At 44.8% G+C, this 23932-nt stretch overlaps 1 protein-coding gene and 1 long non-coding RNA gene across 37 annotated transcripts in view; one reads left to right on the top strand and one right to left on the bottom strand.

Annotated features, from left to right (window-relative positions):
* The first annotated feature begins 2181 nt into the window (after nt 1-2181).
* LOC125183431 (uncharacterized) lies at nt 2182-14387 on the top strand. Of its 2 annotated transcripts, XR_010833031.1 has the most exons (4): nt 2182-2401; nt 2482-2950; nt 3377-3453; nt 14135-14387. It is a non-coding gene; the product is annotated as an uncharacterized lncRNA (long non-coding RNA). The 2 variants fall into 2 exon arrangements; XR_010833030.1 differs by lacking the exon at nt 14135-14387 and having other exon boundaries at nt 2186-2401; nt 3377-3591.
* A 3684-nt stretch (nt 14388-18071) lies between these two features.
* The window catches only part of RTKN2 (rhotekin 2), a 200009-nt gene continuing 194148 nt past the window's right edge, over nt 18072-23932 (bottom strand). For 34 of the 35 annotated variants that reach the window (XM_067001134.1, XM_067001126.1, XM_067001118.1 and 31 more), the window contains one exon: nt 18073-23420. In XM_067001134.1, coding sequence (XP_066857235.1) covers nt 22870-23420 — 551 coding nt within the window. In that variant the 3' untranslated portion in view covers nt 18073-22869. Of the gene's footprint in view, nt 23421-23932 lie in introns of all 35 variants that reach the window. The other variant, XM_048069624.2, reaches the window with a different exon arrangement.

Raw genomic sequence — 23932 nt, 5'->3', positions numbered from 1 at the left:
GAGCGTGGGGGAGCCATCCCCTTCCTAGGGGTCCCGAGAGCTGTGCGCCTGCCATGGTGGTGCCAGAGGTGGCTGCTGCTTTGTGCTCCCACCTCTGGGTGAGGCCATTTGCAGCCCTAGTGAGAGCTGGCACTTGAGCAGCAATTTCCCACTCAACATCCCCAAGCCATGGGTTTTGTCTCGTATGCAGTTACGGTACGGGGTGCCCAGCCTGTGGGGATGTGCATGGTGGGGGATGCTCCCCTAACTGTGCTTCAGGCGGGCAAGCAGAGAGCAGGCTGATGTCACCGTTAGATGAGGCTTCCAGATACGTGCTGTGGTTGAGGGAAAGTCACAAAAAAAGCAACTCTTGTGCATGCGGGGAAATGAGGGGAAATACCAGCTGGGAGAAAAGGCAGACTTTCAGCACACGTGAAGCACCGTAGTGCCATTGGGCACTGTGGAGCTACGTCAAGCATCATCTGGGTTTGCCCGGGGGACACCTGGGTGACGGCCACCCAGAGCCCTGCACCACGGCAGTGGGCAGCCCTGCACTGCCTCTCGGTGAAGGGACTGACCAGGCACCCATGGCCTGGCCCAGCTGCAGCGTCCCAACCAGGTGCTGCCCGAGCCAGTGAGCAGTCAGCCTGTGTTTAATGCCCTTGGCAGATCTCCTCTCTCTTTTGATGTCTGACTCCTTGTTCAATCATTGTTCAGAGCAGGCTGTGCAGTGATGGCCACGGTTTCGGTATGCAGCGTGTGTGAGCCAGCAGAACAAACCTTTCTCTGGTTTAACGGATAATTTTCTGAGTTACTTGTTTTTTCACATTTTGTAACAAAGAGTAAATAGCCATGTCCTATGTGCCATCTCCACACCAACTGTGAAACTATGGGAAAAGATGGGACCCCCCCCCCAGCAAACATCTTCTCCCCTCCACTTCTGTCTTTTCCAAGGTTAAACATTTTATTTTTCTCTAGCCACGTATGACTGAAGGAGGTGGGGGGAACACAGGCACGAAGTCTGCTGTAGCTTCAGAGGCATGTTCACGGTGGAAGCAGCCCTGTCCCCAGAGGGCAGCAGCCGAAGTCACACAGGTGATGGAGCTGAGGAAGAGGTCTGTGCTAACATCACATGCGGGGCTTGCAGGGGACATGGCACCTCCCCTTCATGTGCACCTGGAGCTGGGGTCACTTGAGTTTGGCAAGAGCAAGGCTGGGCAGTGCAGGGGGCAGAAGCGCAGAGGAGCTCTGCTCCCCGCTGTGCGGGGCCGAGGGGCTCTTCCAGCACCACTGCCCATGCAGCAGCTGTCTCCAGGACATGAGGCCTGCTAGTGGTGGCTTCGGCTGTGTTTTCAGTTAGCTTTTTCAATTTGTCCTTTACAGGATTATTTAAAAAAAAAAAAAAAAAAGTATTAAAAATGTTACATGCTCCATCTAGTGTCTTACCTGAGGCATGAGCCGGAGCTGCCATGGGATGGGACATCCTCTGCTGGGGCACTGGGAACCGAGTGGGCCTCTCCCAGGCGCAGAGCTCAGCCCCAAGCCCTGTCTCTGCCGGGGCATCGGCAGCCCCGCTACGTGGGAGAGCCGGGAGACTGCAGCCCTGGGGCACAGCCCAAAGTGGCTGCCATGGGCTGCGGGGGCCATGGTGGCAGCTGGGGAGGGCAGGGAAGGCCCTGCCCAGGGACACTGAAGGCAAATACCAAGGGCTCAGGCCCTCAGCGGTGGCAGCAGGGAATCTGTCCCCTCACATACTGCCCTTTCTGCCAGACCCTGCTGGGGACACAGCAGTGGGGCAGTGGCACCGTCATGTCCTCTCAAGCCTCTGCTTCTGTGCCAAAAGAGGGTTACAAACCCAGCACTGTAATGCTAAGGCGTTGTACTGGGGGAAAATGCGCTTCAAGGACCCGGAAGAGTTTTTCTCACCACGAGCAGAAAATTAAAGAAAAAAAATCTTTCGTTGGAGAATTTACCACACCAAAAATCTTCCTCCTCCTCCTGAGGAGACAGAGCTGCTCCACAGCTGCTGTTTTTCTGTGATCAGCAACAAAACCCTTGGCAGACTCCTGGTGACCAGCGGCCACCTCACGGCGACGCCTCCCCCCTCCCCCCTCCCCTCAGCGAGGCGGCCAGGGGCTGAGGTGCAAGGCACGTGGGGCTGTCCTCAACGGAGGATAAAAGGGAGGCAAAAACCTGCAATTTTCACTCATTTCACTCTGGAATTGACCTGCAGAAATAAAATCAACCCTCAGCGATGTCTCAGGATGTCCCTCAGACCAGGTATGTGGCAGGGGCTGTCCCCAAACCCCTCTGCGGCACCCTCAGTGCGGCTCCCTGGCTGAGGGGGTGGACGTGCCCCAGGCCCCCCTGTGCCACCAGGCCATGCCGTGAGTGACACCGTGCCATGAGGTGATGCTGTGAGGTGACGTGATGCTGCAGGGCTGTGCCAGGCTGTGGAGCCATGCTGTGAGGTGACACAGTGCCATGAGGTGACGCCATGAGGTGACACAATGCCATGAGGTGACGCCATGAGGTGACACAGTGCCATGAGGTGACGCCATGAGGTGACACAATGCCATGAGGTGACGCCATCCTCTGGGGTGCTGCTGCAAAAATTTTCATCTTGCACGAGCCAGCAAGAGACGCTCTTTCACCATTTTGGCGCCAAAACTGTTTACTGTTTAAAACCTGCAGCCAGGTTGTCCCTTCCAAATATTTGCATATGCATCAAACCCAGTCAGACTTGGAGGCAGCAGGGGGTGAACAATGGCCCCTGCCTATTTAGGGTCAACCATTTTGGGGCTCAGGAGCTGCAGGCTGTGTCCCCAAGGTTGGACATCTTGTTCCTCACACAAGGACAGCCAGAACCAGGTGCCATGGCAGGAGCTGAGCTCTGTCAACACCACAGGGAAAGAGCAGCTGCCAAGGGGTGAGCAGAAGGCAAAGGCAAAGGGAAACCCTCAGCTACAAGGTAAGTCTTTGGGGTCAGGTTGCAAACAATGTTAAAGGTGGTCTGACAGACTGTGTCTCATGCCAAGAGAAACACAGCATGGTGGGGAGTTGGGTGAGCAGGTGAAAGGATTGCTTAATTAACATGTAACAACATCAGAAGCTTCGCAGTGTGAAGCTTGAGCAAAAAAACCTCTCACCATGACAAACTGCAGTAAGGACTTAATACCTGCCAGGCTTCCTGCAGAGCAGGAAGCTCATGGTGCTCATGAGCTTTGGTTTGGATGGTTGCACCCGCAGGTCAAACTTAGGCCCCTTAACAGAGGGGAAAACACTTTCTGGAAACCGCTCTAGGTGCAAAGTACTCTCATCTGAGAAACTATTGCACTTTCATCAGGCTGTGGATGGTTCAAGGATACAACTAGATGTGCTGTAATTGAATTTGCAGGCAGTCCAGGTGTGTTTCAGCTGAGATGAAGGGAATCTCTGCAGTGAATGGTGCTAACTGGTGTTGCTTAGAACAAAGTAAGAGCTTTTAATTTATAAATTACCTGTGCATCTAGTTGGGGCTTACCTGCTGGAGGTCTGATATCCTGTGATGCTGTGTGTGTAAAAAAGTCTGAAATTCAATAGCAAGTATCTATGCCGCCATGTCAAGTGGGCATGCTATCAAAGTCATGTCCTGTTATCCCCGGTGCGTTCTGTGCCCCCGTAACACTGCTCCTGCTGCGTGACACAGCCCTGCCCTGGGGGAGGCCATTAGTGAGGAGCTGCCCAGGAAGCCTCCTCAGTGAATGGTGCCCCAGCAGGGTGGCCCCACTGCCCCCCCACCCCCCCCCACCCCGGGTCTTGCAGCCCAGTGCACGTTTTGAGGTTCCCAAACCCTGCCAGGTCCTTGCCCCCATGGCCTCCCGCTGCCATTGCACGCCTTCCTGATGGCTGGGCTCCACCAGCTCAGCACCTCTGAGCAGAGCATTCCCCTCTTACCAAGTCTTTCCATGGTGGTGTTTGTGTTTGCAAGCTCCCCAAAAGACAGCCGGGTGAAGAAAGCTCCCCCCCCCCCCCCCCCCCCCAGTGTCTGTGGAGCTCTCAAATGAGGAATAAAGCCATTTGTTTCTAATTATATTTGGCAGCCACTCAGAGAATTTAGGACTAAAGCACGCGAATTTTTTGCTCCTGATTAAAGCACTTGACCTCGTAAGCAAAAGGCAAAGATTTCAACACACACCCACAAGTAGGCTAGGAACAAACTGCAGAGAAAAGACCAAAAAAAAATGCTTTGCTTAGATACACAAAATAATTCATTATGAAACAAAAGGCAGAATATTTAGTGCATAGCTTGAGCTTGCCTAGGGCTCATCTAACCACCCAATTACTGCTTTTAAAGCTGAGAGCATTTACTCTGAGCTAACACAAACACAACGAGGACCCACATGCTCCATTGAGTCTGCAGCACACACGTGACTGAGACCCAGTCACTGCCTGCAGGAAGAAAGCAGCTTTCACGGGGCGATGTGGGCTCCTGCAGCCCCAGCTCCAAGCCAGTGGGAGAGCTGGGATGGGACCCAGTGGCAGAGGGTACAGAAGCTGACTTTATTGTTACATATTTCCCCAGTTTCTTGGCTGAAATAGTTCATGCCCATCCGAACATGGGGGAAAAAAATGGTGGGGTGTTTTTAGTTTTTTTTTTTTTTTTTTAATTGCATGGCAGTTTTGCAATTATTTGGGCCTCCTGAGCTCAGGCACTCATGAAAAGTGTCAGATTTCCCCAAGGCCCTCCCTGAAACCCTGTGTTTTGCTGTCTCCCGTCCAGCATCACAACACTAAGGCACAGGGCTGCTCATCCTGGTGGGTGAAGGCTTCTTTCCCCTTCCCTGCTGCCTGCTGTGGCCCTGCTGCCAGGTGCCGTGCCGCCAGCTCCACTTTCAGCTCCCGTGTTTACTATTTGCCCACTTTACTAGCAGCACAAGGATGTGTCGCAACTGCAGAATAGTCAGCTGGCACCCAACCAAGAGAAATAGCGATGATCTTGATGGCACTTTTTAAAATAGCAGAGAAACCAGCTCAAACAGAAATTAACTACCCTGCGAGGTTCTGTGGTCCATAAAATTCTTCCCCAGGCTCCATGGTTTTAAAATAACATGAAAGAAATACTTTCCATAAAAAGTAGTTAACTAGCATACAGGTTTTTTTTTTAAAGTCGTAATTCTGAGAGTCATACCCAAACAAAATAGTTATACAGGCATTAAATTATACATTAAAGAAGGCCGATAAAGACAGTGAATTACAGAGTTACCGTATTAGATTTCAGATATACAGATAGCAAGCGTTATTAACATTTTTATTGAAGGTGACCTACAAAAGAGGTACAAAAAAATCTGTGCCACTTCTGATTTCTTGTAATGTGAGAAAACATGAATCTGAAACAGCTCCAGCCCAATTGCCAGCCAGTCCCAGTCAGGTCTCCGTCCCCTCCCCATCCTCTCCCCCAGAAAATTAATGAAGGAGAGCAGAGGATTGCTTTCTGCTGGGTCTGCAAATCCATTGTCTTGGCTGGGAAACTCCTTTGAAGAACATAAAGTAGATGTTTTTCTCAGTGCTCACCTGGAACAGTGAGACAGTGAGGTTTTGGTGGGGAAAGGCTTTTCTCCGTGCTTGTGGAGTTGTGAACAAGCAGGGCAGATTGCAGCACGGCTATGTGGTCGCTTTCTGATGGGCTGGCTTCTCCTGGTGGGTTTTGTGCTGCCACTTCAGAAGGAGCAAGCTCCTCACCACCAGCCTGAGCTGAGCTGTGGGGACATCCCCCGTGGGCTCGCTGGTGCCTGTAAGGGCTGCTCTTGCACTTCACCTCTCCCCGCAGTGGGTACAAGCTGTCTCCCCTCTCTGGCAGCCTGGCCATTTTCCTAATGCCAAATGGGAACATGTTTACCTCTGAGCAGCTGCTCCCCTGCCCCTGGGGCTGGGATCGTTTACCAGGGTATTTCGGTATTGCTAGTTTTAAAATTTCTTTGGAAGAAACTGATGGACAAATCGAAATGCTCAGGCACACACAGAAGCACACCATGACTGCATAAGCAGCATTTCCTGAGGAAACCAAGCTTAGAAAATTCGTATGGCCAAGTGCTGCAGCGTATTTGCTTTGTCCTGCAGCTGCTGGGCTTTGCTGCCAGGGCGCTGCCACCCTCCCAGCCACGTCCCCCAGCTGCCTGTGGCATTCAAGGAACTGTAGCTAGATGAGAGCTGAATTTCTGATGGAGAAAGAAATCAATAGGGAGTGAAAAATATTGATTTATATACAGCACTCACATATAGAGAGAGTGTACGTGTGCTCAGTGCCGCTGCCGCACGTGTGGAAGGGGTCCTACACCTTGGCTCGTGCCAGATGGATGACGGGAAAAATCATTTTCTAAATGTCTCATAAGCAAGAAAGTGAGAGCAATACAAAATAATGCAGAAAAGAGAATATCTGTTAACCTCTCAAATACTGAGAACACAGCATCTGCCATGAGAGAAATGAGGTAAGAGGGCCCATTGCTATTTCTGCAGGCATGGCTTTCCACGAGGAGCTGGTGATGTTTTCTCGTGGTGACTGCGATTCAGAAATGAAGAATTCGACTCTATTCCTCCTGACTGAGTACAGTTATAGTGGGGCTAGGGTTGGGGAAAAAGCCATTGGTGATGTAGGCTGGGGAGTGAGAAGCTGAGGACAGGGGCAGGCGGCGGCAGCAGCGCACAGCTCAGGCTGCTGCAGGGCTGTGGGACAGAGTGGGGACACGCCAGGGCTGCAGGCAAAGCCGTGAGCAGGATCAGTCCTTCCCGTCTGCTGCTACAAACCGAGCACCTCTGTCCCACCAGAGGGAGGGGTGGTGGCTTTATTCCAGTTTCTTCATGCAGTGCCGAGTAGTTGGACTTGAGGTTATTAATACGCAGGGACTCCAGGCTTCCAGGTGCAGTCTGTCGTTCCGTACCGCCAGTATCTGCTTGGTGGTGAGCAGCACATCACACGTATCATAATCATTAGTGTTTGCTTTCATCAGAATTTCCCAAATTCCATCATTCCCATATTGTCATCATAATCTCCCAAATACTTCTAATACCTAGATGGGCTCCTACAAGGATGGGCTCAACTATGGCTCGCTCAACTATGTCTCATTAGGGTACTTTCCTCTTCCCCAGGTTGTTCTATTTTACACCATGTGTGAAGGCTGCTGTCTATAGGCAGTCAGACAGCTCACAGTCTGCAGCAGGCAGCGTCCAGGCTGAAGATTTCAGCTGTGTCCCCGTGCCTTACAAAGGCTGGCCATGGCTGCTTCCTGAGCTTTTGTCTCAGCTGTAGACTGGAGGCGATCATTTTCATAAGGAAATGTCGAGTATCGCCATTCCTAGGAGCCCACTTAGGCCTGTATGCTGTGCTTGTGTGTTGTTCTTTTATCTTGCAGCATTTACTACTCAAAACAAAGCTTAAAAGAGATTTAAAAAAAAACAGCTCTATTGGGTTTTGAGTCAAGTAAGGTACCTGCAGAGGGGCAAACCTCTGTCTGGGTGTAGTTCTGATGAATGCAAATGCAACATGTGCCTGAAGCAGCCGTGGGTTGAGGTAGCCTGTGCGGAAAGTGAAACCTGAAGGTAAAAACTTTGTGTTCTCTCAAACACTTTGTCTCTTGATACTTGCAAGAAGTATCACCCATCAGCAGAAACCGGAATGTGTTGCTGAATCACGCTGGGGCTGAGCCTCCACCTGCTTTTTCATTACGAACTTCTTGTCTCAGGACTTTATCTCACAGTAAAGTTCTGTTCCCTGCTGAAGAATGAGAGAGGGGTGTATGGAAAAAAGTGCTGCACATTGCTTTTTTCCTTTATGGTAGGTTTTGAATCAGGCAAAGCAGATCGTTCATTCAGCTACAGTTCTGTCTGATATGAAAGCAAGGGATGGAGATGGTGGATTACATTTTTCCCACCTGCAGCTATATTGCAACCCAACCAAATATTAACCAATAAAATAAATTTGAAATAAATAAAACCTGACAATAAACCACCACATCATGAGTCTACCTCAATGAGATCAGCCAAATCCATGCCAGTGTGGACAGGCTTCAGAGCCGAACCAGACCTCTTACAAGGCTGCTATTGATGCCACTCCTTTCCAAGCTTGTATAAAACAGCTATAAAAAGCAAAAGAGAAGGGTCCGAACTGCAGCGGTAAAGAAACTGGCCCCTGAAGCAGGGGAAGGCAGGGACACTAAGTTAAAAAGATGTTATATATGCCAACGGCTAGGGGATTTTTTTTCCAGTAATGTAAAGTGTGGCATGAAACACATCCAGGTTTCAGCCCTCTGCGTACCGCCAGCACGTGCAGAGGCAGACACCGACTCCCCTGCTTTCTGTTGTGCTTTTTGCTGGCTTCCTTTGAACGTGTGTTTGTTTGTTTATCCCACCCCGCTTGTAACAGAGGCAGGGTAACTCTGCTCAGGAGGAGCATCTGTTCCTCATTGAGAGCCAGCATTAAGCTACTTTTACAACAGGATTGATGGAGGCAGAAGGAGGTCAAACGATTTATCCAAGTTCAGGCGGAGGTCCACTAAATAGCTCGCCTATAGCACCTATTGATTATCCATCCTGCTTGCTTCAGGGGTGCTTTTTGCAGGAAATGTGTGAATCAAAAGACTGAAATTGGCAAGACAGAGACCAGCGGTTCCCAACACTGTCCAGCTGTAGCTTTTCGGATGGGCCCCTCTAAGGCTGTGTAATAAACATCCCGAGGAGGGCAGCAGGAGGTGCAAGTTATTAGAATTAGGCTGAATCTCCATATGGAACAGATGCAATGGAATTACAGCTGCGCACTGAATACTTCAAATAAAGAAACAAGGTGACTTGGAGCCTCTCCAACTCCCCTGTGCCAGCTGGAGGAGCCGCGTTCCTGCTCTGCCCTCCTGCTACCAAGGCTTGTACTGTGCCAGGGCTGTGCTGGCCCTGCTCTTCCAAGCCGCTCCTCAGTCTGAAGTAGCTGGCTTTGGATACGTTATTGATTTTTATTGCCTCTTATTCTTTCCCAAAACAACGTGTTTTTTTTTAATTACACAGCATTGCTGTATGCTCTGTTGCTTTGCTGCCTCATTGCACAGTGACTCAGACAAGCTGACAGAGCTGTGTGTGAGCTCTAGAGGAACATAGCAAGACCAGCAGCTTCCCCAAAGTTACTAGCAATCTGAGTGGGCACAGCAAGATGCTGGTAGTCTCTGGATGCTGAGAAAGAGAGGGGAAACCAAGAGTACAGACAGCAAGGTCAAAGTAATAAATTGTGGTGAAATACTTCAGTGGAAAATAACTTGGCCTGGCTCCGCCGGCAGTGACAATTTCTTAGTAACGTCCACGAATTCCTCACACAGACACACACTTGTGAAGTTTATGGCCAATAGCAACAGGAACTATCTACTGCTTTTGTAGCTAAAGAGTCTCTTCCACCATTCTTTTTTTAAGGGATCAGTGGCCGATCTTTTTGTCCACCAAGAATACGTGCTCTCCAATCTTTCCTGTTCTGATGGCTTCCTTTTTCTCTCAGGAAGCCCTCTCTGTGTAGTAGGGTTGGCAGGTCAAGGCAGCCCCAAGACCTTGCCATCCTTCTGAGCTCAGTGCCACCAGGGGACCATCGTCCCCTAGCACAACAGAGCCATGACAACCCTTTTCTTCAGCTGCATCTCATTGTGGCAGTACGCTGCCCTCCGGTACAGCCAGCACCATCTGTAGGTGCTTCCACAGCTCTGAACCAGCTGTATGAACCAGAGAAGCTCCTGTATGGGCTGATTAGAGCTCCCAAAAGCAGGCTGTACTTGTCAAAGCAGAGCACCATACAGAGCAGAGCACCCAAGGCTGTGGTGTCCATGCCCATCGCCATGTCCCAGGCCATTTGGAGCCCAGCGGGGACCTCTTTGCAGCATGTATAGCAGGGCTCTCAGGTCGGCCAGTGCAGAGCATGCAGCCAGCAAATGAGCAAGCCCCTGGCCGGGGTGAGCATCCCTTCACCAACATGGTTGTCCTGGCCAGGTGAGCAGCCTCTGGGTTGTGCCACTGGCAGCACCTAGGTGGTCACAAGAATCGGCCTGTTTGCAAAGGGTGAGACTTTTCTGTGCTCGGGTAACAGCTCTACCTGTTATCTACACTTCCACCTGTTATCCTGAAACACACCATGTAGGAGAGCTCACTGACCAAAAGTACAAAGATAACTATGTAAGAGCTGTGCTGTGAACAACATGACTTCTCCCAGCTCGCACTACCAAACTAGCCAACTGCTAACACCCGCAGTGGCACAGAGAGTTTGGTGGAGAAGGCCAAGCACAAGGGGTCAGGGCAAAGCTGAGCTGCTAGACACCAGCAGAGGCTGGTCTCAGAGCACGCCTGTAAAAAGCCTGTGCTTGTCTGTTGAACTCAGATGGTGTTTTTGTTCTTCAAGCTCAAACAGCTGCTCCTGCTGCCATGGGGGTGCAGGGGTGTCATTCAAGGCCAGAACTTTGGATGGAGACTGTTCACTGCAAATGTCTCGCAGGTGACCTGGGCACTTGTCCTCCACTGGACTCTCTCCAGGAAAAAAGATGTGTTAAAGCAGATGTGCTCCAACAGGTTTTAATTTCAAGCAGACTGAGGGCACCTTTAATGCCTTGGCTTGTGCTTACTGCTGTGGGAGCATGTGAAGACTGAGTGTTGGCACAACATTTCACTGACCAACAGCATCAACGCTGTGAAGAGAACAGGAGGAAAGCAACAGCCTGACAAAGCTCTTCTGGGCTACAGCGAACACTGCTGAAAGTGATCTATTCGGCTCTCCCAGGGAAACTTTGATTTATCCAGCTTGAGTGTGGTAAGAAAAGAGAATTTGTACTTAGCCATGGATTTGGTTGTGCCTTCATTTCACTCCCTGTGTGTCTAGCTGTCTGCACTTAAGCAGATATAAAGTCTGACCAGAGCAGGCTTCATTGGCTTGGCCTCTTTGGAAATGAGAGGCAGCTATGTGCATGAAGGAGACCTCACTTCCCTGGCATACTGCTCTACGGCTCACTTGCTGTGCAGCTGGAAAAAAAACAAAACAAAACAAAACAAAAAAACAGCTAACTTACCTGTGTGGTGAGCATCTTTCCTCTCATTTCTACCACTGGCAGCAGGCCCAGAGGGTCTCTTCATGCAGAATCGTGAAAAATCAGATATGCTTGTGGTGCCTTACTGCACGCTCCGCCTCTGCTCAGCGGTCCCGCGCTTCTGGGCCTGGGGCTGCTTGTCCTGGCAAACAGGCCTCCTGCACCGAGCATCCGGCACGCAGGCGGTGTCAGAGAATGCACAAACACGGCTGCTTTCATTAGCAGGCATGCAGTGTGCTGAAATTTGTGTAGTCCTGGGTTGAATGAATGTGAGGAATTCATAGAAATCCTCATAAATCTTCATCGTTTCACTTTCACTGAGGTTTGTTATTATCCCTCTTTTAATTTTGTTTGCTTTTTTTTTCATTAACCATGCTCTTGTTTAGAAGTTTCCTCTCTCCACTGAGGGAGAATTAAAACGCTCTGTTTGGCAGAGCTGGTGAACCGCACCAGCTGCATACTAACCAGCACGAGTGGGGCTTGCAAGCAGCGTGCAGGCACAGACGTGACCTAGGCCTTTGCTTCAGCAAGTGGCCTTCAAGGAAAACCCTGGCACACACCCCTCGTGAACAATGCAGCTACCTGGAGGAGTGACCTGGTGCTAATCTTGGTTGCGCTGGCTTTGGGGATCTTATTGCAAGCCTTGTGACATTTGGCCACCTGCCTCATCTAAAACCAGCTGCTGGAGTCCTGCAGTTAGTATTTTTATATATGTGATCAGATGATGATATGATTTTATGCATTTATGCATGCTTATGCACACGATTATGTGATGATTTGGCTAATCTGCACACTTTTAAAAGGATCAGTACCTTGAAACACTCCCTGAGGTAACCAGTGTCCTTAGATACCACAGCTGACATAGAGGGAGGCACCGAGGTGGGGCTGAGAGGAATGAGGAACTCGAGGCTCTGTGAAGGGTAGCTGAGCATCAGGGACCTGAGGAAACGAGGCTAATGGTGGCTAACATGCCCACCACTGGCATCTTCCCTCCCCTGAGGTAAAGGTGGGCCACAAGCTGTGATATGAGGCCACCAAAACGCCCATGTCCCTGGGAAGGTAGCTGCATCTCATCCTGGCAGCTCTTGGGGAGGTGAGCTCTTGCTGAGCTCATGACAGCTTTGCCTCCCCCGGCCTCCAAAAAGCAAACAAAAAAAGAGGAGGTTTTGGTCTACCAGCAGCAATGATCCCCACAGCCTCTGACTGTGCGTGTGCGTCACTGGGGAGATGGCCTTGGCAGCTCCCTTGCCCAGTGTTATGTGCCTTGGTACCCGTTTTCTACTAGTAGGTAGGTGGCTAATTACTTGAAAGTTGCAAGCTGAAGTCTTATTTTTCATATGTGACTTAGTAATTAAATTCCCCCAGTTGCTATTACATAATGTAAGTAACAGCTAAATAATGTTAAACGAATAGTCCAATCTGACAGACAGTTTAAGGTAATTTCGCTTTATATCGGAGTCTAATGCTAAGAGAGTGCACAGAAAGCAGAAGGCAGCTGCCTTGAATAGTTTGAAATTAGCATGTGGTAACCAACAACTATTATTATTGTATTACTGCTTGTAATTCCCAAATGGAGAATTAAATTTCTATAATAGATACAGCTTTTAACCAAAAAAAAAAAAAAAGTGTTTTTTTTTTTTTTTCTGGCAAGAAACTCTCTTTTAAGAAACGATATGGTTGAATGTACATTCCCCAAATGAGGTGGGGAAAAAAAAGACTTTGCAAGATTCCAAGATTCCTTGTCATGGGGCTTCAGTTTTCAGCAGATGCCACTGTAGGTTTGCTTGAGGTTTCTTCTAAAGGACTGGCAGAAAGGTAAATTCCATATTGAGAGATGAGAACAAGCAAATTAATTAGCATTTTGAGCTTTAATGCACATTCACTGTAACTGCATTTAGCTTGGAATTTAGCGGTTGCTTGCCAAAAATAAGAGGTTCCCTCTCTGCCACGAAATATCAGGCTGGAGTCCTCTGTTTTGCTGTGTCTTGCTTTTCAGCATGCATCTTACCAAGAATGATACGGAGAATTAACCGGGCTGATGACTAGCAACACAGGATCAAATTTCAGGCTCTTGGAGCTTAAGACTGGCCAGTAAATCTTGGCCTTAATTTTAACAGGCTTTTACTTCTGCGTGTCGGTTTACATGGGAAGGCCAGCTCAGGCACAGGGACCCGTGTGCTAACCTGATCTCCCAGCTCGACCTAAAAGTAACTCAAACAATCAATGCATCTTTAATTTGAAATGCTTGATGACTAATCTCTTGTTTTCTTTAATTAATGATCTATAGTTAATCATTATGAATGGTAAATAGTCTATTTCAGCATTGATAGCAAGATTTCCTATGGGAAAATCTTCTCCTATAGCTTTAATTTAAATATGCATTTTCACATAGCACTTACCAAATCCTTACCTTTAAGCTACTGCGTGATTACAGTTCCATTAACTAATCACATTTGACAAGTTGTTTATTGAGTAGAGCAACTATTTTACATCTCTTGCCTGGGAAAGAAAATACTCTAACAAACAATTATTCAGCAGCTGCAATCATGGAACACTGAATTAATTGCTTTGAAGATCACAGTCAAGAAGGTCTTGATAAAAATCAAAGGAAATGCTGTTTGACAGAATGCATGAATGGGAATGCCAGAAGGAATCCGGCTTTGTCAGCCATAGTCCTGTTCCAGAGAGCACGAAATGAGCATCGTACCTTGAGATGCTGGGCCGGGACAGAGACAAGAGGGTGTGGAAAAGCTTGTTTGCTTGGATGTTCTTTTCAGCTTTCATTTATCAAAACCAGAACTTCTATCTAATTTGATGTAGATAGTACAGGGACTAAACAAGCTCATTTCTGGATATTGTCACTACAAAAAGCTGAAAAAGTTGCTCAGTAAGTTGGAAGTCAGTGAAAATGTCAAATAGCTTATCTGAAAGCATAATGGGGTTTCTGTGGGCTGCATGCAACTCCTCATATAGTCATATAGTCATCGTTACAAAACTGCCATGTTCTTACATTAAAAATATTTGTCTTTGATTAATATCTGTAGAAATGAGGAGAACTTCAATTCTTTTCCCTTTTAAAGCTTTCCTCCACCCTTGGATCCCTTTTAAAATCTGAAGAGAGGCAGGGAAGAAAGTCAGAGGGAGCTTAACATGAGTTGCAAGTGGAGCCTGGAGCTGCAGCAGCCGCCCCAACTTGGAAGCAGCGGTGGTAACAGCAGTCACATTACACTTAACCAACACGGCATCCCTCTACCACAGACTGCTTTGTGTTATTGCTTGCTCTTTTTCAAAGAAAGAATAAATTCACCTTTATTTATGTATTTATTTATTTATTTATTTTGGCTGAAGCAAGTAAAAAAACACAGGCCTGTTGAGGAAATGTGTGCATGACCAGTGTCTTTGGGAGGTGACTGTGGCATCAGCTGAACACAGCAGCATGATGAAGGCGTCCCAGGCCATGAGGGCTGAAGCTCCCAAACGCTGGGCAAGCGCTGTAGCAGGGAGCACTGGCATTCCAGCTGTGCTCCATCAAAACCTTGTTAACTTCAGGGTCTCCAGGGAAAAAGCAGCAGTGACAATGACGGTCCTGCCACAAGCCCGTCAGTCAGACAGCTGCTGCACGCTCCCAGTTTAGGAGAGTCTCTGTGGACAGCAGTATTTCAGTCATGGTCACAAAGCATCACATTGTTGTGCCAAATCTAGCACCACTAAGGAATAATACCTCAGAAAGTGTGATGGAAACTACCATCACTATCGTTCCCATTTAAAAGGTGAGGAGCTGAGAAGCCATGGCCTTGAATTGGCTCTTGTATGATATGAGCAAGCGCCTGAACTGAATGTATACACTTGTAAATGTACCCTGAGTAAACAGTGATGTATCAAACATACAAATGAACTCTTCTTAAAAATAATAAAAGTTACTGACCTTTCCAAGGCATGGCATAGTAAATCCAGGTTGAGCTGGAGCTGTGAAGTAATATTATTAGGATTTGTCCTTAATAAAAAGCTTTTCAGTTGTTCGATACAATTTAAATGTCTTCTAACATTGAGTGAAGCTTCTTGCATCTTTGAAGAGCCTGCCTGCCCTATGTCCATTCCAATTACCCATGCCATGAGGAAAAGCCATGCTGGTGAGAAGAGCAGACATCCTCTGCCTTCAGTCAGTAGGTCTGGATCCAGGAGAAAGAAATGGAAAGCTGCCATAGACCCAACAACTAGCTTTAAGCGAGAAGTGAGTGTATTAAAGTTACCTCAGCTGTGTCAGCAGGAACAAGATTAAACACATACCAAAAAGCTGGAGTCCAGCTCTGACCCCTCGTGTCAATGCAGCCTACTTCTGCCTGCTCTCGGAGCGAAGGTAAGGGGACCCATGCCTGGCATCCCCCTGCCTGAAAACATCCTCAGTGGCTGAGGTTTCCCCAGGAAGGCGGCCTACGGGCACACTCAGCTGGCGTGCGAAGCTGCTGTACCTCCTCAGCAGCCAACAGGATGCAGAGGCTCCTACTGCAATGCTAACAGAGTGCATGGTGCTGCAGCCCGTGGCAGCTGCATTGCAACATGACTGATTTACAGCAGGAATAATCATGGCCCCAGCAAATGGCTCAACGGAAAAACATCAAAATATAACTTCATACAAAGGGTTCAATGCTCTCTTACTGTGTTATTCCTGTTTGAATTGCCCCTCCTGACTCCCTAGGGAAATCTGCTGTAATTAGATTCAGAGCAATGGGAGAAAAGATGTTAAGACCATGCTCATTCTCATGCCTTTCTTCTCCACCCGTTATGTACTTCCTTGGAGCAGTCAAGAGGAAACGCATTCCCACAGTATCATCAAAGGAGCTGCATCCAGCACCAGATTTTCCTACCAGCCAGCTAAACGGGCTACAAGTCTGGCAGCACTGTACTCCAGCTCTCGTGACTCCAGCTGATACATTCACATCATGAGAAGGTCCATTAAATTGCTTTCAGTTTATTTTAAAAACTCTCAACCCTTGCATACAGACATCAGGGACTAAAGAGTAATGATTGCTCGAAAACAAAGGAAGCATAGCAGCTGCTACCATCTGAAAAACAAATGTTGTGTGGACAAAGCATCTTACTTGTGCCAGCTTCACATCCACATTTTTTCCCCGCTATTGAGAAATTTGTAAGTCAGATGTTAAGTTCACTACAGCAGTGCTAGGATCCCTTTTCCTTTTCTTTTCTAAGGTCTTTATTTAAGAACAGATGATTCCAACCACAGATCAATGGAAACATTTGTTTTTCACTAATGCAGAATGAGCAGCTAAAATGTAGACAATACTATTTAAAATATTATGTTCTTGTAATTCAAGAGTACCCCTGAGCTAGAACTGTCTGTTCAGCTCTGGGCACTGATCTCAAAAAAGATATCATCAAAATACATGTGGGATTTTGAAAAAGACACTAATTAGAAAATGGAAAATATAATCCAAAATAAGACTAGGACCATTTGCCTTCAGGGTAGGAAAAAAAAAAAAAGTTATTGATATATTGGTACTACCATTATAGCCAGTGACAAAAAAAAAAAAAATGTAGGCAATGAACTATTACTGATTTTTTCCCTCTTAGTGAAAGAAAATGTACAAATTTTAATATTCAGAAAGAAAATTTTCATGGCATATCACCAAACTGCAAGTTTAACAAGGCAAAAATTATGCCAAAATTTAATTTAAAAAATATAGACATTTTAACTTTTTACTGCTTCTACACATTTATCCAGACACATATATGCCATGAAACTTTGACAGGACGTAAGGCTTCCTGCGAATGCCTATAAGAGGCTGGAGTTACTAAGCTCTAGGGAGGACCTGTGTCTGAACAGCGACTCTACAACTTCCCTGTTTGGCACAGGTGATGTTGGACAATATCACTAAAAACCTCAAGTGAGACAGGCCATCATTTCCAAATGATTTTGTCACCACTGGGTAAGTTTATAGAAATCTGAAGAAAAGCTCTAACAGACTAAAATACACTTCACTAGTTATTGTAATTTTTCTCCCTTTGGGGAGATACATAAAGAACATTTAGAAAGCTATCTTGATATAAAAATGTTGAAAGATTGCTTTTTCCCCATGAAAAACAATTTATTTTGATGTCTCACAAACAGATTTTTCTCTGAATATATAATACATGCGTGGGAAGATTAAAATATAACCATTTGGCAATGGCTATGTGAAGAGATCATCATATCTTACTTTGCTAGGATCGCTTAAAGCAAACTACAACATTAGTTGTACCCTGATCTTCATTAAAACATTCAACTGCATTGGCTTGCCTTGCAATTATCAATCATACTTTGTTTCTTTCATGGACTCATAAATCAGTCAAATATTCTAAAATTAAAACATCTAACAACTCCCTCTATGTTTATTACAGTTCTTTTATGATAATTGGTGATAATTAGGCCCAAATTATAGTTTACTTGAGTGGTACAGTTAGCTTTAAACAAGCAGTTACGCTGAGCTCTGTCCTGGGGGAAAGGAGTCACCACAAGACTGCCCTATGCAAGAAAAGAGGAAAAAAAAAAAAAGGGGGGGGGGGTGTAAGTAGTGTTAGGGGCTCAATTTCTGCAACCACCTTACAAATCTGGCAACCTGGGACCAGAAGCCGACTGAATGATGCAAAAGATGCTTCATCACACTTCCTTATGTGACTAGGAGAGAAGTGAGACAGCAGCTAAAAGCAAACACTCAGGCGCATTTGTGCAAACAATGTGCACCTCAGATAATGTTCCTCACTTTAGATGTCTGCACACAAATACACTGGATACACCGGACTACTAGTTGAGTAATTAATGCTCACTGCCAAGTGTTTTTTCCTCTCTTCCTCCTGTTTACAAACCCAAGGGCAAGGTTGTTTGCTGCCATCAGAAATAGCCTAGAGGCCAAGTAGGATGTGAGCTCTTCAGAAGGTAGCCATAGGTTCTCTGATTTTACAACAGCCATGGTTTATAAACTGTAGCAAATCTTGATGTATTCTAGAAGTGAAGAAAATTATACCAAACACCTTTTAATATTTTTTTAAAGAAATATTTGCACATTTTAATTGAAATACATTATGTTAGCAGCAAAAAAAATCAGGACTCCTGTTCTAACATTTCACAATACATTAGGTTCCAAATCTGCACTTTTCTATTAACAGCAATCTACGCTAATTACAGATCAACTCTGAATACTAGGACAGTATTTCTAGATATGTATAAAGCACTGTAAAATGACTATTAATATGGTTACCATAGGAAAAAAGTCACAAAACTAGTAAAAATGTAAACATTTCAAGCTAACGTCTTCAAAATAACAAAAGGTACCGCCTCCCATTGCAAGACCAAGTGAATAGCAAATGACACAAGGTACAACCTAAAAAGTTGCTAAACCACATTTTGTTCAGTCAGTATTTTAGAAGTTGTTCTTGTTCTGAAATTTACATTCCAGTTCAGACTAGCAATTGCTTTTAAGTTGTGCTTCCTAACAGAAAAGTTCAGGTTAACTACTTTCTCCACCCTACTTCAAGACTGCAGTCCCACTGCTTAATTGCTTTTAAGAAGAAATTAATTCATTCCAGCAGAGAACAAACAGGTACAATTTTCAGAATGGGCTTGACGTGTTCCTTAGAAAAGCACCTCTTCACATGTTGCTCAGCCACAGCAGATGAACAAGATGCACAAGTCTACTGATGTCTTCTCTGTGCTACACTCGGTAGTTTGAGCCACTCAAGAGAGGTGCAATGTCTCTGAACACACACTGGTTTTCCACAGACTGCTGCAAGGCAGCAGCGCACTGACTTGCTTGCACAAACGTGAACGTTGGGTAATGAGGCTACAAGGGCTGGGAGAAGCCCCAGGCCTCTGCTGTCTTATAAGCCTCATCGCAGCAGGAGGCTGGCTAATATCACTTGTTCCTTTGTGACTTACTTCTGCATTGTTTAGAGATGTTAATCAAATGACTTTTGGTTATTGAATTCCTGTTTTGAACATTCATCCTTATTACGGTCTGTAAAACTTGAGGAAAAACAAAGGAGGAGGTCGAATTTCTGAACAAGTCTATGTAATAATAAGAAAGGGACCAGGAGCAGTAATGAAATACTTGTAATTTGTCACTATACAGAAAAGCCAAAAAAAAACTTAAAGCTTCCTCACAGGTATATCTTGTAATTATACTCCTAAAATTTGCTGCATTTATTGCATTTATGTTCTCTTGAGTAGACAAAAGCTGAGTACAACCGTATTCCCTCAAATTGACTTTACTGTATTGCTAAGATCAACGTTTGCTGGTAGCATGCAGTTTTTAATCAGTGAAACCAGCCTGCTGCACAGAAGATTCGAAGGCACTAATAAAATGCAACATGTCAGGAAAAAAAAAAAAAGATTAAGTCAGTACAATAAATATTGAAACCTGAAGTCAACTGATGCTTCATAATACGGATTGCAGAGTGAGTGGTTGCTTAAAATAACAGCAACTACATTCGGTAGCAGAAGCCTTTCCAGCAGTAGGAGCCTAAACATGTAATTAGTTTAATAAGTCTCACCACAGTCATGACATTTCAGAGGACTGCAAGAACAACATTGTTGTGCTGAAGAAGGATGATCAGGGTAATTAATGGCCTCGTTTGCTTAGTGGTGATCTGGGCAATACAATGAAATGGATATGAGACTAATTTAAGGATAGATGTGTAATGTCAATCAACACAGCTTCATGGAGAATAGGTCTTGAACAACATGCTGCATTTTTCCCTTTGATAGGGTAAGCCTGCAGAGACACCTGTACTGAGGTGTTATCCTCAGGAACCCTAAGGCACCTAGTGGAAAGCAGATGAACTTGTCATTTTCTTTAAGATACCCATGCTAGATAAAAATCAATATAGACTGTTGTATTGAAGACAGACGGGTAATTTCAAACTGCAGCATTAATAGGGAATCAGCAAGAAGCATACATGTTTGTCCTGGAATTTCCATCTTATTCAATTTTTTGAAGAGTCTGGGGAAAAAAAGCGACATGAACTCCATGGTGTGTCTGTTTGCTTTTCTCTATCCCCCTCGTCCATGTCACCAATCTAATAAGAACTTATCAGCTCTCTCTACAAACCTTGCCTTGCATTCAATTTTAAAAATCAATGATCCGGAAGAAACTGTAAAAATCACTTGCAATAAATTTGCAAAGGACTTGCAGACCACTGGAGTAGTAAAGAATGAAGACAGGTCACTTTACAGAGCAATCTGGATCACTTCATAAGCAGTATTTTAATGCTGGTAAAATACAGTGCACGCTTATAAGAAAAAATAAGGTAGGATAATAAGAGGATGATGTACCGCATTCTTAAAAGACGCTGAAGAGGACTTGAGCCATAAAAGCTAACATCCCAGGTAACTCTTCCGCAGAAAAAAAAGGATAATATGATTTTTGAGGAAATAGGGTAGGTATATTAATAAGAGTAAGAGGATCACATCATGTCTCTGTATAGTCCTGATGGATCGCTATTGACATGTTGCATCTAATTCAGAGGTCACACAAAAATATTTCAATACATGAGAAGTACAGAGAAGAACGTGAAGACTAATTAGTCTTGAATAGCATTCATTGCTGTAAGAAAGTTAAGGAATTCAGTACATCTCATCAGAGAAAAGGTTAAAAGGGACATAATCACAATTTATAGCTACACACAAGCAATTAGAAAAGCTGATACTACAGAGATCAATATAAGCAATCAAAGGCATAAAAAGACCAAAATAACTTAGGGTGGAGCTAGAAATGCAAATTAAAAAAAAAATCAAGTGAAAAATGTACCTGGGGTAATTAACTATTGCAACAGGAGGTATGAGTAAATTCTCATCACCTGAAGACTTTAATATTAAATGCCTGTGTAAAATATGTATGTTGTAGTTCAAAACAAAGCTCCTGAATTTAATAGAGAAACCGCTCGTTGAAATTCAATAGCCTGTTGAATTTAAAAATGAATCCTCGTTATGCTGCCTTCTTGCCTTATATATTTAAGAGATTTATTTTGAAATATAGCAACTAAGTGGAAGGAGGTTACCAAGAAAAAGGTATTCTTTCTTTCCAGAGCACAGTAACATTTAAGGCTAGATTTAAAGTTAAATAAACTGCTGCTGCATCTTGGAAAATATGCACCACTCCCCCGTGTTTATTTTTCCTCTTTCTTGTTCAGAGTTGCACAGTCTACTTAGTTGACTGTGTCTAATTTACATAATCATGTAGTTATTCTTCAGTTTTTCTGTTCCTATTTATAAACCATTCACAAACCATCCACTTAAGTAACAGCATGATTTGTTGTAAGAATTATTATGGTTGTTTCAGGGGGAAAATGCAACATGATTAAATGAAGAAGGAACAAGGGCATTCTAGAAACAGAGGGCTCTAATCCTGCAAAGGGATTTGTAAATGAAATCTGCCCATCAAGTCCTACCCCAAATAGCCAATGAACTAAGGAGGAAATCCAGCAGATACCTTTACAACTGTATAGCCAAGAGCTTAGCAAAGACAAAAAATAGATAAACCAACCAACCATGCACACAGTATCTTCTGGAGAAATGGTAAAGCTCCCAAAGCCATCTGTACGTTAGAAAAAAATTAATGAACTGGATGTATACAGTTGCTGATATGACTCAACTCGGGTCTGAATACGAAGGCTCTAGAGGGAAATCTGCGAGTAGACCTTTGCTCCTGGATAAGTTCCAGCTTCTGATGGAAATGCATCAAGCAAGGAAAGGGCTGGATATTTAAACTGTGAATCCAGCAGAGAAGCCTTTTCTGTATGCAAAAGATGTTTTGCAGGTGCCATAGGAACTGTAACAACTCATGCTTCTAACAAAAATGGCAGTCTGATGTAAGAACATCAAAGTTCAGTATTTTCACCTGAAGTATTTATTCTCTGTTATTTCAGAAATGATGAGTGGGAGAACAAAAAACCTACATGTTTACTAGTAACGGTCATGTTTACAAGCCAGCTATCTACCAGGAGCAGCCGAGAGGTTCCATGAAGGAGAAGTGATGCTACAGAGCCCCATTCATCAGAAAAAACACACCATAAAAATGAAATCCCAAATGAGTGTTCATATGCAGTACTGCTTTTACATGTTTGCGTTACTCCAAAATAAGCCAAAGTGATGGATTCCATTTTTGCTCGTACACAGATAATCCTGGTCCATTCAGACAGTGCATGCACCAGGAAGCACCGAAGAGATTCCACATTAAATTGATAGAACTGCTTCAGAAATTCGTATACAGCTATTCAAAAGCGCGCAGTAACTGTTCACAGTACATTATCTTATAAGCAGCGGTTCCCAAACAGTGAGGGAGATATGAGAATATTTCAGGTGAAGCCAAGCATGGAGCCCAAGAAAATCATTTTTGTGAGCCTAGCGCTGAATGTGTGAAATTCCCAATTGAACTAGCTTGAGGAGCTGCAGATGGGATAAGCTGAGGGACTGGTAGAAAGCAACAGTAAAATCCCTGGTGCAGGGACACTGAGGTACCCTGAATACCGCCAACTTTTCAAGGCAAAAGTACCAAACCACTGTTTCAGAAGTGGCATCATTATTTCATATAAACCGTTCCTGATTACCAGTGCAATTATTTGGATGTTAGCAATAATGAGTACAGCTGAGAATGCAGCTAGTAGTAACATCCTGGCTAAAAGACAGAAAACTAAACCAAAAAGACTTTAAACTCAATACTTACAAGCTGTATGGTAAGATCTATTTTCACTCAAAAGTTATAGTATTAAGACTGAGGAACTTAAAATTCCAGGGACTCTTTTAAGCTAATAATTATGTCTGTGGCTACAACCATGATCTAGGGTCTAGCATTTCTGTGATGCACTTCTGCCTAGGGGTTGGTACTGGTTTAGTTTCAGACTCTGTCTTGGCAACCAAAGAAATGGTATTTCCATGGTCAGATAAACTGTTTTTTCTACAAGGACCAATTTTGCGAGGAGCAGCAACAGGTGTCTGCATGTGTGTTACCATAGATAATTTTGAATCCAAAGAACTACTACAAGGTGTGCTGTCATGTTTCTCCCAGTTTTCCTTGCCAAGTTGCAAGGCAAGTTGCTGTGTGTCCACTTGTGTTTTTGTACTGTATGGTGACTTAGAGGGTGGTGGTGGAGCTCTTCTTTTCTTCCCTCTGCCATCACTGGGACTTGCAGTATCTCTTCTGGGGGCTGGATGCATGTTTTTCTGAACAACCATCTCATGAGATCCATCAAAGAGTGAGGCCCATAAGGAAGATGCAGACTCTTTCTGCTGGCAAAGCAGGAACTCGCCATCACTCTCTTCAATTTTTCTTTGTATGATATCAGCTAAGCCCTCGTATTTCACTGGAGAATCAATGCCTGTAATTTTAAGGGACAGCAATTAACTCAGATTAAAATGTTACCAATGATTTTACTCCTCCCTATTTCATTATTACTATTCAGAAGAGAAAACTATTAACTACGTCTCACGAAGCCTGGACTACTACTAAGAGTATTAATGGAAAAAAATGGAAATGATTACATATGCTCTCCTAGAGAAGGCTGAGGTGACGTGAGGGAACTGTTTGTGTGACAGCTGGAATTGAAAGAACAGGGTAGGCATTGGTATTTCTTACCAAGTAGAAAAAAACAAGGTACTATATACATATATACACACACAAGAAATTAGATATATTTTGCTGTATAGTATTTGTAAAATTTTGTTTCACAAAAGGCCCATGGAAACATCTATGACTAAATATTCTTGTGCCTCCAGCCTGCAGAAAATGGGACATCTTTACATTTACTATTTTTCTTTATGTGCTTTAAGACTGTCTTGCCCCATTTCTGATCTCTCATATTGAGTTTTGTTTGTTTGTTTTATGTACACT

Source organism: Anser cygnoides, chromosome 7 (genome assembly GCF_040182565.1).
Source record: "Anser cygnoides isolate HZ-2024a breed goose chromosome 7, Taihu_goose_T2T_genome, whole genome shotgun sequence".
Taxonomy (NCBI): Eukaryota; Metazoa; Chordata; class Aves; order Anseriformes; family Anatidae; genus Anser; species Anser cygnoides.
Note: the sequence above shows the minus strand (reverse complement) of the source record. Positions and strands in the feature narration are given on the sequence as shown.